Source organism: Copadichromis virginalis, linkage group LG3 (genome assembly GCF_057382275.1).
Source record: "Copadichromis virginalis isolate Kocher_CV1m ecotype Utaka linkage group LG3, C_Virginalis_male_GT1.1, whole genome shotgun sequence".
Classification (NCBI taxonomy): domain Eukaryota; kingdom Metazoa; phylum Chordata; class Actinopteri; order Cichliformes; family Cichlidae; genus Copadichromis; species Copadichromis virginalis.
Genome location: NC_140620.1, coordinates 20,578,461 through 20,596,436, shown reverse-complemented (window position 1 = coordinate 20,596,436; position 17,976 = coordinate 20,578,461). Strand labels below are relative to the sequence as shown.

The 17,976-nt window shown below is 41.2% G+C and overlaps 1 protein-coding gene across 1 annotated transcript in view; it reads left to right on the top strand.

Annotated features, from left to right (window-relative positions):
• The window catches only part of LOC146713320 (myelin-oligodendrocyte glycoprotein-like), a 42,640-nt gene extending 33,991 nt beyond the window's left edge, over positions 1-8,649 (top strand). Inside the window, exon 4 of the mRNA XM_085446863.1 lies at positions 7,646-8,649. Coding sequence (XP_085302989.1) covers positions 7,646-7,761 — 116 coding nt within the window. The 3' untranslated portion in view covers positions 7,762-8,649. The remainder of the gene's footprint in view (positions 1-7,645) is intronic.
• The last annotated feature ends 9,327 nt before the right edge of the window (positions 8,650-17,976 follow it).

Here is a 17,976-nt window from a genome sequence, read left to right as displayed (position 1 = left end):
GAAGTGGAGCAACACAGTTTGAAAGTATTCAGTTTGTGAAACTGTGAAAGAGGTATTTCCACAAGAGGCTATATTGATGGAAATGGTGATCCTGAAATTCTTTGGAGAGGCCAAGGCTGCGACATGGAAAAGGAGACAGAAAGTTGCCCAGATGGCACATGCTCCACTTTGTGTGAGGGTAGATTTTGGTGCATCCTCTTCACAGACATGTTTCTCTGTACTTAAGCCTGAAATACAGTTTGGAAAGATATTTGTGACTTACAATGCGCAGAGGAAGACCTGGCATTGTTCAAAGCCACAAATATCATGTCCTCATAAAACACATTGCTAAATAGCATCTCTTTCAGACACAGACAGACCTCTTCCAGTCAAATGTGCTACAATCATCAGGCCCCCCATCACCGATGACCCAGGAGGGTTCTTCCTGTGAGGACAATGCTGCTGTGGAAAGGAGTATATGCTATATATTTAAAGAGAAGAAAAATCCTCAATCTCTTGCAGAAGATGTCATGTCACAGCAACCTGAACATCAGAAACAGCTCTTTCCTTTGTGCTAGGTGTGCCCAGACCACCTTAAACTTGACGAGGCTGTTCAAATTACAGGATTGTCCACATTATTGTCAGCATGATGGGAATGATTGGGAGTAAGTTGTAATGAATCAGATTAAATCTCAGTGTGGAATTATGACTTTTAATTGCGTTTTACGATAGTTACGGGTCAGAGTATCTGTTAAGAATAACAAGTATCTCTTAAAATGTTTCCAATAATGAAACATTTCAATATAATGTAGACAAAAACGAAAAATAAAAAGATAGATCAGGACTCCCCGATCCGTACCACGCATGTGCAGGGGTTTTCTTCTTCTTCTGTTCGTTTAATGGCAGTTTACTCCCCAGTGTAAGAGGATACTGCCACCTGCTGACCGAGCGAATGAACCCTTTTGTAAACTGAATTAGCGTCATTACAACCCCTGTGTGGCCCTGGGACCATAAATGGTCCCTTTAGGTTTTCAGGTACAAGCCATTTGCACTGTGTTGAATGGAATATAGCCAAATCCTCTAAAAAAAAACTTGGCATAATTTCATTTCAAAATTCAAGTCTGACTTCCTTAAATTAGCTTCAGTGGCTAAGCTAACAATACACATCCTCTCCGAGCCCTGGGGACCATTTTTGGCCCATTGACTTCCATTATAAACGCTATTTTTCACTGCAGAATTATTACCATTAATGTCTTGGTGATTACTTATGTTTCCGTTTCGTTTTGGTCTATGGGCCTTAGAGTTGTAATTTTTTTATTTGTCCACCGGGTGGCGCCCTTGCTCCACATTTGATCCCGGCTGGAAAACAGCGGGCTGCTTAGACAGACCTGCGGGAAACGAAGCCTCATTTCCGGCGTGCAGCAGCGGCTTCGCCCGCTGATCGGGCGGGACCATTTTCGGCCCCTAGGACGTGAGAGGGTGCATTTTTTTTTAGTCAACAGGAAATGACGTATTTGTTGTCACGTGGTATCGGACGTGTGTGCTTAGAATTGTAATTTTTTTATTTGTCCATCATGTGGCGCTCTTGTTTCACATTTGACGCCTGCTGGAAAATACAAGTTTTACAGAGGAAAATCCCACATTCAAAGCAGTGTCTTTCTGCTCAAATGATGAGTTTGGATCATCATCAATGTGTGTGTGTGTGTCTTAAAAAAAATAAAGGAGTGTGTGTCTAACCTCAGAATCAAAGAGTGTGTGCCTAATTTCAAACGTTTTCTCCTTTTGAAGTCTGCAGTTCAGTGCACCCTGCAATGTAAACAAATCAAATATGAAACGAATACCAAAGCCAAATTAGACTTGTTTTGTCTGCAAGCTCGGGTTGTTTGTGCAGCTGCACTAAAACCGTGGTTATAAGAATGAGCAGTAGCTGGGAGTAATCTTTTTCACAATGGCAAGACGGTACAACGCGGAGGAAGCCCTGCGACTCATCATGGACCCCGACAGCGAGGAAAGTGCCCCATCCTCGGGGGATGAATCGGATACTTCTTCAGAGGAGGAAACGGAGGAGCAGGAGTCCGGTTCCGACTCATATGGATCGGAGTCCGAAAGTGAGAGCGGAGAGGAAGAATCAGCGGGGTGGATCTCAAAAAATGGAACACGGTGGTCACCTACGAACGCTGAGACGTTCCGCTACGTTCCAGCGGCCACGGGACGCACCGGACCCACTTTATACGCCCTGGCCCGGATCAGTGACCCACTATCCAGCTTTTCCCTTTTCCTCACGGATGACATTATCCAGCACATCGTGTCAATGACCAATCTCCAGGGGAGACGTGCTATGGCTGACTGGAGGGACGTGGACAGCGATGAGCTGCGTGCCTATGTCGGACTAATAATTCTGGCCGGTGTTTATCGCTCCCGAAACGAAGCCACGATCAGCCTCTGGAGCGAGAAATCCGGCCGGGTGATTTTTCGTGCAACCATGTCGGAGAAAAGGTTTCGCCACATCACCAGAGCTGTGCGATTCGATGACAGACTTGCGAGACCAACACACTCTGACGACAAACTGGGTCCATTTCGCAAGATCTGGGACATGTGGACCCATCGTCTCGAAATGATGTTCCTCCCAAACAAAGACATTTGCGTGGACGAAGAGCTTGTCCGATTCAAAGGGAGGTGCAGCTTCAGGCAGTATATGCCCAAAAAGCCGGGGAGGTATGGACTGAAGGTATGGGCGGTGTGCGACGTGGAGACGTCTTATGCCTGGAGGCTGCAGCTGTACACGGGCAAAGCAGCCACTGGGCGCGCTGAGACCAACCAGGGTATGCGAGTGGTTCTGGAGCTGACGGAGGGGCTACAGGGACACAGCGTCACCTGTGACAATTTTTTTACTTCCTACCCTCTGTCAGTGGAGCTGCTGAGGAGAACAAATACCCTGGTTGGCACCATTCGGAAGAACAAGCCCGAGCTTCTGCCAGAACTGCTGCAGACAAGGGGGAGAGGAGTTTTTTCCTCCGTGTTTGCTTTCACCTCCACGCATACGGCCGTCTCATACGTCCCTCGCCGCGGCAAAAATGTGCTCCTGTTGAGCTCCAAACACCGGACTCCAGGAATCTGCGACGGACCCAAGAGAAAGCTGCACATAATAAGGGATTACAACAGATGCAAGGGAGGTGTGGACAAACTCGATCAGGTAGGTGTCAGCATCAGTTGCGCACAAATTTATTCATTCTTGCTCATATATTCTTGTGTAAAATATACGTAGGTTTAATGTTTTTGTGTGTGTGTGTGTTTTGTGTTTTTATTAGGCTGTTAACGACTACAGCTGTAGGAGGCGGACGAGACGGTGGCTGTTAGCCCTTTTCCACCATCTGCTTGACATTTCTCTTTATAATGGCTATGTCCTGTGGACCGCGGTGGACCCAGCTTGGCAGCGAAATAAAGGTTACAGGAGGAGGGTCTACATAGAGCAGGTTGGAGAAGCCTTAGTGCAACCATGCATTGCTAGGAGAGAGCGACTTCCCCGCTCTGTCCTCACAGCAGAGTTTGTAAGACAGGCGCAGGCCGCTGCTTCTCCCGATGCTGCAGATCCTTCTCCCGATGCTGCAGATCCTTCTCCCGGTCCCTCTGCAGCCATCAAACCAAAGCTCAGGAGGCAATGTCAGCTGTGCCGAGGAAAAAGAAAGAGGGTCTACAGCGTCTGCCACAAATGTGGGAACGTGACATGCAGGGACCACAGCCTGACCACCTGCAGGAACTGCTCCACCTGAGCAGGACTGCCCCCCAGCCGATCCCCCCCCCCCCCAGCCGATTCCCCCTCACTCCCCTCCAGCCCCCACTCTCACTCATACCTTTCCCCATTCCAAATATTCCAGTATATGTTCATTGTTATATAGTTCTAAAAATAAATGTTTTCTTGTTCAAAGTGATCTTGTATTTTTATTTTCATATTTTTTTTATTTTAGAACACAACAAGGTAATAGTATATAGTGGTAATAAGCAATAAGTAAATAATAAGTGCTAATAAGCAAAAAGTGAAAACATGATCACCATTTATTACATTTACTGTGCTCCTAGAAAAAAAAATAGTAATAGCGGCGACCCAACCACTTTGCCCCGGGGCTGCTCGACACATACCCGCGAGAGAGGCACTCCTCCCGGGGTGCAGCAGCAGCTTGGCCCGCTGATCGGGCGGGACCATTGTCGGTCCCTAGGGCCGTGAGAGGGTGCATTTTTTTTTTTAGTCAACAGGGAATGACGTATTTGTTATCACGTGGTATCGGACGTGTGTGCTGGAAAAAGGGGTCCCCGGTGATCGTGCCCCGGTAATCGTCGCGACTTACCCCGGCAAGATGCACTGTTTTCGGCCTAGAGGAGGAGCATTTGCCGCCTGGAGACCATTTTCTGGTCTTAAAAAAAAAAAAAAAAAAAAAAAGGCGATCGAAATGAATGTTGGTGCCAATCTTTAGTCCATCTAAAGGCCTAATTATAATAACAATTGAATATTACTTCAAATGTTTTTTTTGGAAAATATTTAGTTTTTTGTAAAAAAAAACAGGGCGCTCATGTAATAAAACTGGGATTTAAAGGGTTAAAACAACGAAAATATAATTAAAACTTTATATGAATATTTCAGGGAGAAGTAGTTTTAAAAGACTGACCAATTTAAAGTGGAAAAAAATATGAATATATAATCTTTTTATTGCACTTTTTGGGGCGGGACCATTTTTGGTCCCCAGGGCTCGGAAGGGATGCATTAGTGATAGTCGAGTGTGTTTATGCTTGTCTGTGTGGAGAGGATTGTTGGAATACTGATGATGATGTCTGCTATCACTGTCAATTGTCAGTAAACACTTCATCTGGTTGAGGAATCTTCACGTGACATATTACAAAGTCTGTATTATTAACTCTGTAATTAGGCGCCATTCTTCTTATTTTACGGCGCTGTTGTTCAATCGGGGAACGCTCTCTGTTGAGAAGAAAAGCATGAATTTGTTTGTATACGGATTATCCATTGTTTAAATGTCCCGGTAGTCGAAAAGGAGGCAGAGCTGCTGAGAAATGCCAGGAGCTAACTGGGCGCTAACCGTATCATTCAAATATATTGAATGTCGCAATGCTGGCAAAGAGAGGAAGTGATGTAAGATTTGCGCATGCGGGGTACCGATCGGGTTTCCGGTACGGATCGGGTAGCGACAAGCGCGAACGATCGCATGTCCGCCATTACCTGCCTGAAACCGGAAGTGACGTCATTTTCGCCGAAAATGTGTTTTACTTGTAGGCCTTAAAAGCCTATACTGGTGTTTTTATAAGTCATGTTTGACTTTATGCTTTTCTGAATAGTTTCTGTGATGCTAAGAACTCAAATTGCACTGCTTTAAATAGTTTATTTTGATGCACATGCTGTTTTCTTTGCAAATTTGCATCATAAGATTGTTTTAAGTTTTTTCTGCATTATATAAAAATTGGTGTATCTCAAAAATAAAACTATGAAGACACTCAAAATAAATTTCCTGTGGTTGTAAACTACTTTTTTTTGCAACTTTTTTGTATTTAAAGTTTTGAGGGATAAACCTCTTAAATTTCTCCAAGTAGAAATATATGTAAAAAACAAAACAAAAACGATTTTAAATTTTTTTGTAGTTTATTGCACTTTTTTGCAATTTATGTAGTTACTATGGACTTAATGCATACATATTATTAAAATGTGGGCTATAACAGTTGTATTGATGTATAGCAACTTTAAATGCTCCCTAAATGGCACTACAGCCTGTAAAAATATAAAGTAAGCTCTGGCGGCCTTGGTTCTATGGTAGGTCTTAAAGGGTTAAAGAAAACTTGTGGAGGATATATGTAAAACATTTGAGCTGAGAATTGAGGCTCTGTCAAGCTCACTTACTCAAATTTTAATTACTTCATTATTTTGCTGTTATTTCTCTTTCATGCTCAGACATGTGTCTCCCGCCTCTCAGCTTCACTCTTCCCACTATCTGGTTTCTTTACACCGCACACACACCCTCAACCTCAAGTCAAAGCAAGACTGTTTATATCAGTTACCTGACATTTACAGTGTTAGATTGTCTTCCTGACAATATCAGCATTCTTGGATTTTTAACAGCTGAACTTTGAAGTGGATGAAGAGAAAATGAGTGCAGTGACTGAGTCGCTCTGCTGCATTCTGCTGCTTTTTTTCTGCATGTTTTCCCGTAAGTACAAAATAACAGCAGCTCACTAATAACACTAAGAACAATTGATTGATTGGAGGAAGTAAGAAGCTGTGTGGAAATGGAGTAGACTATATCTTGTAGCTAAGTAACACATTTGGCAGTCCTGATATTTATTGCGACTGAAGCGAACCCTAATATAGAAAAAAGTCCACGACAGCTTATCTTTACATTTTTACATGTTGTTACACATTTTATTAATTTGTATGTATTACGTCGACAGCAACAACATAAACTGCTAAAAACTGCAATAAACTCAAAGAAATTACAATCATTTTTGTTTTTGTACACATTTTCTTTACTTACAACAATGTCAAAGGCGTTGAAGAAGAGGCTTGGGGCCACTTCATCCAGAGAACTGCTGCTTACTGGATATTTCCTCTTGTTCAGACTATTCTCTGTAGCGATGACTGTGAGCAGATCAGATCTGTCTGCAGTACTCAGCCCAGCCCATGTGGCACCAACAACCATCCTACATTCAAAGTCACTTATATAACCATTCTTCATCATTCTGATGTTCAGTTTGAACTTCAGCAGGTTGTCTTGATCATGTCTAAATGCCTAAATGCATTTGGTTGCTTCCATTTTATTGGCTAATTAGGCATTTGCATTAACAAACAGATGAATACAAAACGACAGGGATTGACCCAAAGTACTTTTTCGTAAAGGCAGTGAGATTAATAAGGAAAGTATATAAAAACTGATTTGAGAAGGGAATAAAACCTAAGATTTAAATGTAAAATATGATTAAAAATACATGAAATACAGCTCAGGAATCTCTGTTTGGTCCTCACTGTGAAGTGAACAGTTGTATTTTCACCTTTAACCTCTCTGCTCTGTATTGTTTCCTCCTTCAGACCAGGAAACCATCACAGCTGATTCTAAGCAGAATGTCAATCTCACATGTCAGGTACCAAATAAAACGGACCCCATCATTGTTGTAGAGTGGAGCAGAGCTGACCTGGTACCAGAATATGTTTTTGTGTATCGGAATGAGAAGCTTGATCTGGAAAACCAGCATCCATCCTTTAAGAACCGTGTGGATCTGCGAGACAGACAGATGAAGGACAGAGACGTGTCTTTGATTCTAAAGAATGTGACGATTAATGACACTGGAATATACGAGTGTCATGTCTTCATGAGTGCAACAAAAGTTCGTCTGAAGACCAAACCCATCTGCAACATCACCCTGAGAGTTGTTCCTCCAGGTGAGTGAGTAGAGTTGAGTGTGTGATCAGAGGTGAAGCTGCTTCCTGGTTGTTGATGTTTGTTTCTAAAGATGTTGTTGATGAGACTTTGTAGAAAGCAGCTGGTCTGAGTGATGTGATCAGAGTGCAGTAGATAATGTCTGACAGCAGTTTGAAGAGGAAATGGATTCTGTTCTGTTCTTCACTCATCACCTACCTGACAGCTGACACCTCACACCTGTTTCTCACCTGCAGGTCAGCCAGGAGGAGACACAGAGGATGGAGGGAAGGAGGATGGATCTGTTGGACTGAAAGTTGGCCTGCCACTTTTAGGTGTGCTACTTATTGCTGCTGCTGTTGTTGTTTTTTGATAAAGAACAAGGTCAAGATTTATACCAATCTGGGCACGCAGTAGAGAATGAGCTGTAGACTTCAATCATGTAAAATGTGTTTCATCTCTGTCAAACCTTTTTGTATTATTGTGTTTATCAGTGGCTCTGTGAGCTTCAGTGTGTTCGTGTGTATTTTGTTTCAAGGTGCTGCTTAGTCTTTAACAATGCTCTGTAGTCAAAATGTTTAAAATGAGTCGAAGGTTTTCTTTTTTAAATATGTTCAGAAAGTGTGTGGGAAAGTAATTATTGGATATTAAGTAGCGGAATTTCAAGAGCAGGACCACGTCTCCAACACGCTCCTTCCGGTTCTCATCTAGATAGGTTCCCCCAGTTCTGCAAGCTGTTGATTCTCATTTACGTGCCTCACCCTCCCTTCCTCCCTTTTTCAATTCTGTAACTTCTTCACTTCTATTAGGTACATGGGGATCAGGGGCCATGGAACCCCTGATAACCATAACCAGGCCCAGGAACCGACGCCAATCCCTTTCAAGGCCTTCCCCAAACCACAGGTCAATTCATGTCCAAGAATTAACCTTTACCTACTTATGGATGGCGGTGTTCCAGTTTGACCACTTGGTGGCAGCTTTGTGTCTCTCTTATAATGCTGCTGTATGGTAGGCTTCAAAAGCCGAATGTTTTTGAGCTTTAAATCAGCCGAGATCCTTTGAATCTACCATTGTCTGTGCTTTGCTCCATTTTCCATGAATATTTCTTGAATTTCCCCTCACCCCAACCAGTCGCAGCAGATGATTGCGCCTCTCTGGTTTTGTTGGAGGTTTCATTCCTTATGAAGGAAGGTTTTCCCTACCCACTGTCACCCAACGCTTGGTCACAGTGTGTCATCTGTTTTTTGGGGTCTTCTCTGTACTATTGTAGGGTCTTTATCCTTAAATACAAAATCCCCTGGAGGTGATTGCTGTTGTGATTTGGTCCTCTATAAATAAAATTGAATTTAACTGACCAGACTGTAAACTGTTTCTTTTCTCGTGTTCAGCCACTGCTGGCAGAGAGAAAGAAAGTAAAACCTAAAAGGGAGTATCCTTCATCAAAGCTCCACCCTCTCGTAGAATATGGTCACACGTACACGGGTTTTTTGAAAAGATTTTTCTATGCATCTTTCGTCCAAAACGTAAACTGCATTTTCAATCACTGAAAACCGAGATTTTTATCAACTCCTGCCGGGGTGGAGATTTTTGAAAACTCAGTTTTTACATGTGGACGAGGAAAACGGAGATTTAATCTGATTATCTACAGTTTTTACACGCTTATATATACACACAAAGTTACTGTACCTCCATTTAGAAAGACAGAGGCGTCAGGGTGAACTTCTACATTCACACACTGATGTCGTCGTCAGTTTTTAACAAACTTGATTTTTTTTAAAAGTTAAATTTAGGCCTGCTGTATGGATTTTGTTCATTCCTAAGTTGTGAGTCTACACCAGCCAAAATACTGTCTTTTGTTATTAAAGAAAAACTTTTCAGAAGTACTGCATAAAACCCTCTTTACTGTTTCCCTCCCAGGCTTCTAGACTTCTTATTGGACAACATTTCCACAGGGCTAGGATCTGGCATGTTCTTGACAACATTTGACTGTGTTTTTTGCATTTAAATTGGACAGAGATATTTTTCAAAACTGCACCTGTGGACGGGATACTTAAAAAAAAAACGTACACATAAAATCTCTGTTTTTAAAAGTACCCGTGTACGTGTGGACGCAGTCCTAGATTCATCACAATTGGACTGTTATTTTTTTTTAAGTAAGGGGTGTCCAACTCCAGTTCTCGAGAGCTACTGTCCTGCAGCTTTTAGATGCATCTCTACTCCAACACAGCTGAATCAAATGGTTGGATTACCTCTTCAGCAGGCTATCAAGTTTGGCAATGGCCTGATAACAAGCCATTCATTTGATTCAGCTGTGTTGGAACAAAACCCCCCTTAAAGAACTACCGGACCAAACCGGTTTCATTAAAGGTAGGCACTCATCAACAAATACACACAGAATACTTAATTTTATAGACTATTCATGTAGTAAAAACACTGAAACCACGATATTGTCTCTAGATGCAGAAAAATACATTTATTTATATTTGCAACTTTACACAATTTTGGTTTTGGAGACTCTTTCATAAACTGGTTGAAAATATTACATAATTGCCCAACAGCCTGTGACAGCACAAATGCCCAAACATCCCCCAGCTTCTGTCTCCCCTTCACTGTTTGCAAATTTTATTTAAACACAAACAGCAGCAATCAGACAGGCTACAGTAATTAAGTGCAAAAAATGCACAAATGTAAAACATAAGATCAGTCTTTATGCGGATGTGTTACTTTTTCTCCAACACTCACAAACCACTCTCTGAGGTAATTACATTAATAAACTTATTCTCAAGTGTTTCATATTATTTGATAAACAGTTCTTCCTATTAATTGCTCCTTCAAAAATTCTTCTACCCCGCTGCAATTTGGAAATATTAAATATTTAGGTATTAATGTTATTAATGAAACCACATCCCACTTAATAAAGAAAGTAGAAGATGATCTGTCTAGGTGGAAATCTCTACCCATATCACTCATGGGAAGGGTTGTGTCAGTAAAAACTATGGTCTTGCCAAGACTCAATTATTTATTCTTAGTTATTCTGAATAAACAATCAGTAGACACGTTTAGATCTGTTCCGACGACCATTTATAAATTCCTTTAGAAAGATACACCAACGTGTATCAGTCTAAAAATGCTTTAAAGGACCAAGAACAAAGGAGGACTAGATCTGCCTAACTTTCAACACTACTTCCTAGCCAACAGGCTACAATCATTTTAGCATAGTTTAAAAATACCATCTAAGATGAGCCCTGGCTAGATGTAGAACAAGCACTTTGCAACAATATAGATTGCAGACCTACCATTTATCAGGTCAAACATTAAATGACATGAATGCTTTAAAAGTATCAACATCGGCTCCTCTCTGACAGCATGATGGGAGTTTCTAAAAATGACCTAGTTTTCATGAATCCCATGCAAATGTACACCCATCTGAACAATAGTGATGGGATTTTCGGCTCTTTTTAGAGAACCGGCTCTTTCGGCTCGGCTCACTAAAAAGAGCTGGCTCTTTCGGTTCCAAGCCGGCTCTTCAGGTTGATTTGTTGCTTTAATTAATTTATTATTAACAACAATATAAAATTATGCACAAAAAGAATTACTAATGTAAAAAAAATTTGGTTTTATTTATATATGTTTATATATAAATATATACAGTGGCCCCTAGAGACAAAGCACCTACAAACTCCAAAGCCACATTTCTAGCGTTAACTGAACTTCCAAAACAGAGCTACCTAGATCACTTAAATGACACAAAGCATATGTGTATTGTTTATGTATTTATACACAAGCACTCATATATATATTCAAATAATATAAAAAAAAAAAAAAAGTTCATTTACCTGTTACTACCACACACCAAATCCGGTCGTTGGTACTTGCTGGCTTGTGTAGCCACTAGGTAACAAAAGCTCAACACTGCACCAAGCATCCTGGAGAACTTCTGTTGTGTTTTGCACGTGTTTTGGAGTTTTTACGTGCTTTGGAGTTTTTACGTGCCGTGTCTCTAGGGGCCACCGTAAATATACTTTTATTTATTCACTCCACATAAAATGTAATAAATAAATCATATAATACAAAAACCAACTATTTACATTTTAACTTTTAACTATTTAAATTTTCAGCTTTTTCCTTTTAAACAAAGTTAAAGTGAAACAACACAAAACACTGCAAACCACAACACAATTACATATAAATTAAAATATGAAAACAAAAAGAAGATGCATATTCTCTGTCATATGGGCCTGCATGAACAAACTTTCTGAATCCTTTATCATCCGCAAATGAAATTAGTTGTGGATGATTACTATACCTTTCTAATGTGACGTTGTTGTCCCTGGTAGTGATGGGATTTCCGGCTCTTTTTAGAGAACCGGCTCTTTCGGCTCCGAACCGGCTCTTCAGGTTGTTTTGTTGCTTTAATTAATTTATTATTAACAATAATATAAAGTTATGCACAAAAGGAATTACTAATGTAAAAAAAAAAAAAAAGTGGTTTTATTTATTTATATATGTTTATATATAAATATATGTGGTGGCCCCTAGAGACAAACACGTACAAACTCCAAAGCACATTTCTAGCATGAACTGAACTTCCAAAACAGAGCTACCTAGATCACTGAAATTACACAATTGAAATATGTGTATTGTTTGTGTATTTATACACAAGCACTAATATATATTCAAATAATATATCCTCCTGACTACCAGCAATGCAAATTTGTCCTCTGTAGTGCACCTTTCTAAACCTGAATATCTCCCATGCACTGCATACTACAGAATTGCCTCCTTTTGGTATCTACAGAGAACATTTAGGGCTTTCCAATGATACCAAATGTGAAGGGGTGGAGCTTTGGGAACTTTAGTTTTTTCATTAAGGAACATGGCGGCCATCGCTGCAAGCACATTTTATGGGAAGAAGAAAAGTAAGTGCATAAAACTTCTTATTGAGCAATTTTTAGCTATAAATGTTGTTAGCATATTTTAAATAAGTCTCTTAATAACACATTAAAACATAGTATGCTTAATTCTAACTTAATTTTAGTATAGTATTGAAGTGTTTAAAAAATGTCCTCCATAGTGGACATTTGTAGTCATTTCCTCCATTTTGTTCTGTTTTTTTAAATGACCAGAAAAGGAGTCATTTTTAGAAGCAGAAAGAAATTTATTGCAGTTTGATGAGGGAAACCCAGATCTTGAGTTGTCTGATGAAGAAGATCATAGGGAATAAGCCCTTGAAGAAGAAAGAAGTAGGAGCATCAGGGATGGTACTCAGACCTGAACTTGCTGTCATTAAGTGGTTGGACAGTTGTCATGGCATCCTCTGCCTATGGCAATCAACCTCAGGACAGACGCACAAGATGGTCTAAGAAAAACAAAAGGTTTGTCCATGTAGCAAGTCCACTGGCAATTGCTGAGTACACTACCAATATAGGTGACGTGGACCTTGTTGCCGAATGTTGAGTTTCTACAGGATGGTCCCTCACACTCAGAAATTGACAGTATGTGCAGTTTTCTACTTTTTGATCTGGCAATCACCAACTCGTGGCTTCAGTATAGCAGTGACTTGCAGTTTTGGGGGAAGAAACCACTACAGTTCCTTGAGTTCAAACTTCTCCTTGGTGAAGAGTTGAAGAAAATGTTTGCCATCAAAGTTCATTTTTACACGTTTGGCCTTCCAATGTCCTCTGCAGTGGACATGTGATATCTAAAAAATGTGAACTTTTTTTTCCAAAAAAATTATTTCAGTCTTCTAATTACCTTACAAACATTGGGGGATTTAAAATTTTTTTTGATTGGACATTTTTTTTCCTGGTAGTCAGGAGGATATAAAAAAATGTTCATTTACCTGTTACTACCACACACCAAATCCGGTCGTTGGTACTTCCTGGCTTGTGTAGCCACTAGGTAAGAAAAGCTCAACACTGCCCCTAGCATCCTGGAGCACTTCTGTTGTGTTTTGCACGTGTTTTGGAGTTTTTACGTGCTTCAGAGTTTGTACGTGTTTTGGAGTTTTTACGTGTTCTGCAAACCACAACAATTAAATATAAATTAAAATATGAAAACAAAAAGAACATGCATATTCTCTGTCATATGGGCCTGCATGACTAAACTTTCTGAATCCTTTATCATCTGCAACCGAAAATAGTTGTGGATGATTACTATACCTTTCTAATGTGACGTTGTTGTCCCTGGCTCTCTTTCTCTCTCTCTCCCTCTGGCTCTGTTCCTGTGCTACTGAGTGTAACTACCGCCCCTCCCCCCTCTGCCCAGCATAAAGCACAAGGCTCACGTGCGAAGTGAAGCAGAAAAAAAGTGCGAGAGAGGGAGAGAGAGAGAGAAAAAAACAAAAAACAAAACACAAAACCCACGTGACGGCTCGCGATAAGGAGCCGGCTCGCGTCGTTCACGTCAAAGAGCCGGCTCTAAGAGCCATTTCGTTCGCGAACGACCCATCACTACCTCCTGCTCTGTTCCTGTGCTACTGAGTGTAACTACCGCCCCTCCCCCTCTTCCCAGCGCAAAGCACAAGGCTTGCATGTGGAGTGAAGCGGAAATAAAAGTGTGTGAGAGAGGGTGAGAGAAAGAAAAAACAAACAAACACGCGTCTCGCGTCATTCACTTCAAAGAGTCGGCTCTAAGAGCCGTTTCGTTCGCGACCGACACATCACTACTGAACAACCATGACTTTTAGTACAGATTAATAATATGACAAACTTCCCAAATTGGAGTTTTAAAGAAATTGAATGCTTGGAACATGTATTCAAAGGAACAGACTTTATTCCATTTGACACAGTTAAGTTAGAATAAATTTTTAGAATATCAAAAAATTAAACCAATATCAAAAAGACATTTGGCCTACTCAAGTCAAATTACAAACACCACCAAGTATGCATACATGCCAGCCAGCCCTCCCGATTAAATTTTATTTATATAGCGCCAAATCACAAGAGTCACCTCAAGGCACTTTATATTGTAAGGTAGACCCTACAAGCAAGCACTTCAGGGACAGTAGAACGGAAAAACTCACTTTCAACAGGAAGAAACGTTCAGCAGAAATAGGCTCAGGGACGTGCTGCCATGTGGCATGACCAGTTGGGGTGAGAGGAGGAAGAGAGGACAATATACTTGCTCGGGATGAGAGCTAGAGATTAGTAAAAAGCCTACACCTACTGCAGCATAACTATTGGAGGATTCAGGGTCACCTGGTCCAGCTCTAAATATATGCTTTACCAAAAAGGAAAGTTTTAAGCCTAATATTAAAAGTAGAGATAGTGTCTGTCTCCTGAATCCAAACTGGAAGCTGGTTCCACAGAAGAGGGGTCTGAAAACTGAAGGCTCTCCCTCCCATTCTACTTTTAAATACTCTAGGAACAACAAGTAGGCCTGCAGAGCGAGAGCGAAGTGCTCTAATAGGGTGATAGGATACTACAAGACATTAAGATAAGCGAGAAAACCATTAGAAAACCCCTAATAGGAAGTACGTTGGCAACAGTGGGAAAGAAGTAATGTCCAACAGAACTGGTTAGGGCGGGGCAGCCATTTGCTGTGACAGGTTGGGGGTTAGAGGAGGGAGAAAGGTAAAAAGACATGTTTTGGAAGAGAGCCAGAGATGAATCATGACTCACAATTAAATGCAGAGTGGTGCATAAACGCCTGGTGACATTGTCACTCCCACCACATGGACTGTGTGACTGTTAGTGATCTTATCTCAGTGATCTGAAAAATCAAGCTATGGTGGTCTATATCAGAGATTGACAGCCTAAACAATTCACCTGTCTTCCTCCTCAACATGTGATGGGGGCTTTTTTGTGAAGAAAAAAGACAAAGCATTAAGACCCTTTATTGATTTTTAAGGTCAGAACCAAGTAACAGCTAAAAATAAGTATTCTCTGCCTTTGTGTAGGTCCTCAGTTTCAAAAGCAGGACCCAAAAACATGAATTCCTATGTCGCATACAGTGTATTTATTTTAAAGTAAAAGAATGAAAAAATGCTGAAAATAATCTTCCATGTGTGGAGGTAAACACAGACATGTTTTATTGCATGTTTTATTCGTGTACTTAGTCCTCGGTTCTGTGGTGTTACTTTCCCGGTGTCTGTAATAATTATTTCCACAACAACAGGCTGCCCTTAGTACAGACGATCAGTAAACAAAGAAACTTGCAAAACACTAGCTGGGAGCTGACTGAGTTTCTCACCACTATTCGATTGAAGCTCAGCTACTCTGTTAAGTAGCTCTCCTGATGAGGCTGATCAGCAACAGGTGAGTATGATTATTCCTCAGGTGTGACTGGCTCCACTGCCAGATGTGGCGTGGTGTTTCAGGAAAAACTGGACACTGCCGCACACACACACACACACACACACACACACACACACACACAGCATACTGGACTGGGAAGGCTTGAAAAACATTATGAATCCTCATGTTTTGACATGAGTTAAATCAGGCAGTCACCAGATTATTTATTGCCATAATTTTAGATCCCATAAAGCAAGGAGCAAATCTTTTGGACTTGGTGCATGATGGAGCATTGGCCATTGACAACCATACTTTCTGATCTGAAACATAGGGAGGTGAGCCGATCTTGTAACGGTCAGCCAGCCATTTATTTTGCTCTCTAGTCCTGAGGAGAGCAGCTCGGGTCAGTTTCCACAGATGCCACAGCTCAATTGCTTTGAACTTTTATTTTCCCTAAGTTGGACCTTTAGAAAAACAAATCATATTGTTGATGTGTTCCTGTGTGAAAGGCCACGCTTAACAATCCTCTGGGACATTTAGCACTTTGTTGTTTTTGTGATTGTAGTGAGCTGAGATGAATTCATACTCAAATATCTGAGGACATTAAAGCAGCTGTCAGTGTATCAGCCTGCTCATCTGCACTGTAACATCTATCAACATCAGTGTGGTGGAAATACTGTAAAGATTTTTGAAGTTTGGAAGATGCAGCAACACACGCCTTTTTGTTTCATTTACAAATAACAGAAGCTCTTGATCTAGTGTGCATTTGTAGTGAAAGCAGATGGATTACATATACATGAATGCTTTGCAGATAGAGTGCAGGACTTACACTGAATCACAAAGGATGAAAGGAAAACCATCTGCAGACAGTGCTCTCACTCTGATTGGCTGCTGTAGAAGAGAACAATTGTACTTTGATCCTTAAATCTCTCTGCTCTGTGTCATTTCCTCTTTCAGACAAGAAAGTCATCAGCTAAGTCTGGAGAAAATGTAACTCTGCCATGTCAAGCTCCAAGAAACAACATCATCGGTGTAGAGTGGAGCAGACCTGATCTAATTCAAACATATGCTCTTTTGTACCAGGATTGGCACTTTGATCAAGCCAACCAGCATCCATCATTTAAGAACCCCCAAAGTTACATCAGAGTGACGTTTTTTTTATATGGCATTCTTTTGGATGTCCACTTTTGGTCCGTTGAAAGGGTTGTTTTGTAACCCACAGGTTACGTTTGTTTTTCAACATCTACTGAACATCTAGTGTTGTTGTCAATACGACCTCTGTGTACGGGTTGTGGTTGTTGTGGATGTCATTCAATGTCAAACTTTGTCTCGTTAAGCTTATTAGCCAGTTCTCTGAATGAGAAGATTTTTTGCAACGAGAGGATGAAGGCGTGTCGGTGCTTCTGGAGCTAAATGATGTGCTGGTTTTGCTGGTGGAGGCGCGGTCTTTTCATGTGTGTTATGAATAAATCTTCTTTTTTTCGGTACAGGTACTAGTTTTATTTTGTTGTATTTATCTGCGACACCTTAACGGCCGGTCCGTGAAAATATTGTCGGGCATAAACCGGTCCGTGGCGCAAAAAAGGTTGGGGACCGCTGGCTTAGAGCACCAGATGGAAAGCGGCTTAAAAACGGGCTACTCTGAAGCTGAGATCGTGGAGGCTGTCATACGTGCCATCAGTCCTGGGTTAAAACGCTATTTGGAAGGGAAAAAGATCTCACATTGACCAGACTGAGACAAGTTCTAAAAACCCATTATGCAAAAACGGATGCAACAGTACTGTATCAGCAGTTAACCAAAGTTACACAGGGGGCAAATGAAACACCACTTGAGTTCCTGATTAGAGTGCTGGATTTGCGTCAAAAAATTATTTTTGCATCTGAGCGTGCCCATTCCAGCCTAAAGTACAAGAAATAACATGTTCAAAGTCAATGTTTTCAGTCCATTAGAACGGGTCTTCTAAATGACAATGTCAGAGCAGAAATGAGAGTATATCTACAGGATGAAAACTGTAGCGATAATAATAATGGATTGGATTTATATAGCGCTTTTCAAGGCACCCAAAGCGCTTTGCAATGCCACTATTCATTCACACACTGGTGGAGGCAAGCTACGGTTGTAGCCACAGCTGCCCTGGGGCAGACTGACAGAAGCGAGGCTGCCATATCGCACCATTGGCTCCTCTGGCCAACACCAGTAGGCGGTAGGGTAAAGTGTCTTGCCCAAGGACACAACGACCAGGACAGAGAGCCCGGGATCGACCTTCCGGTTACAGATGCGCTTCCCAACCCCCTGAGCCACGGTCGCCCAAATAAACTCAACCCAAATAAAGATAAACTCTTATTAATGA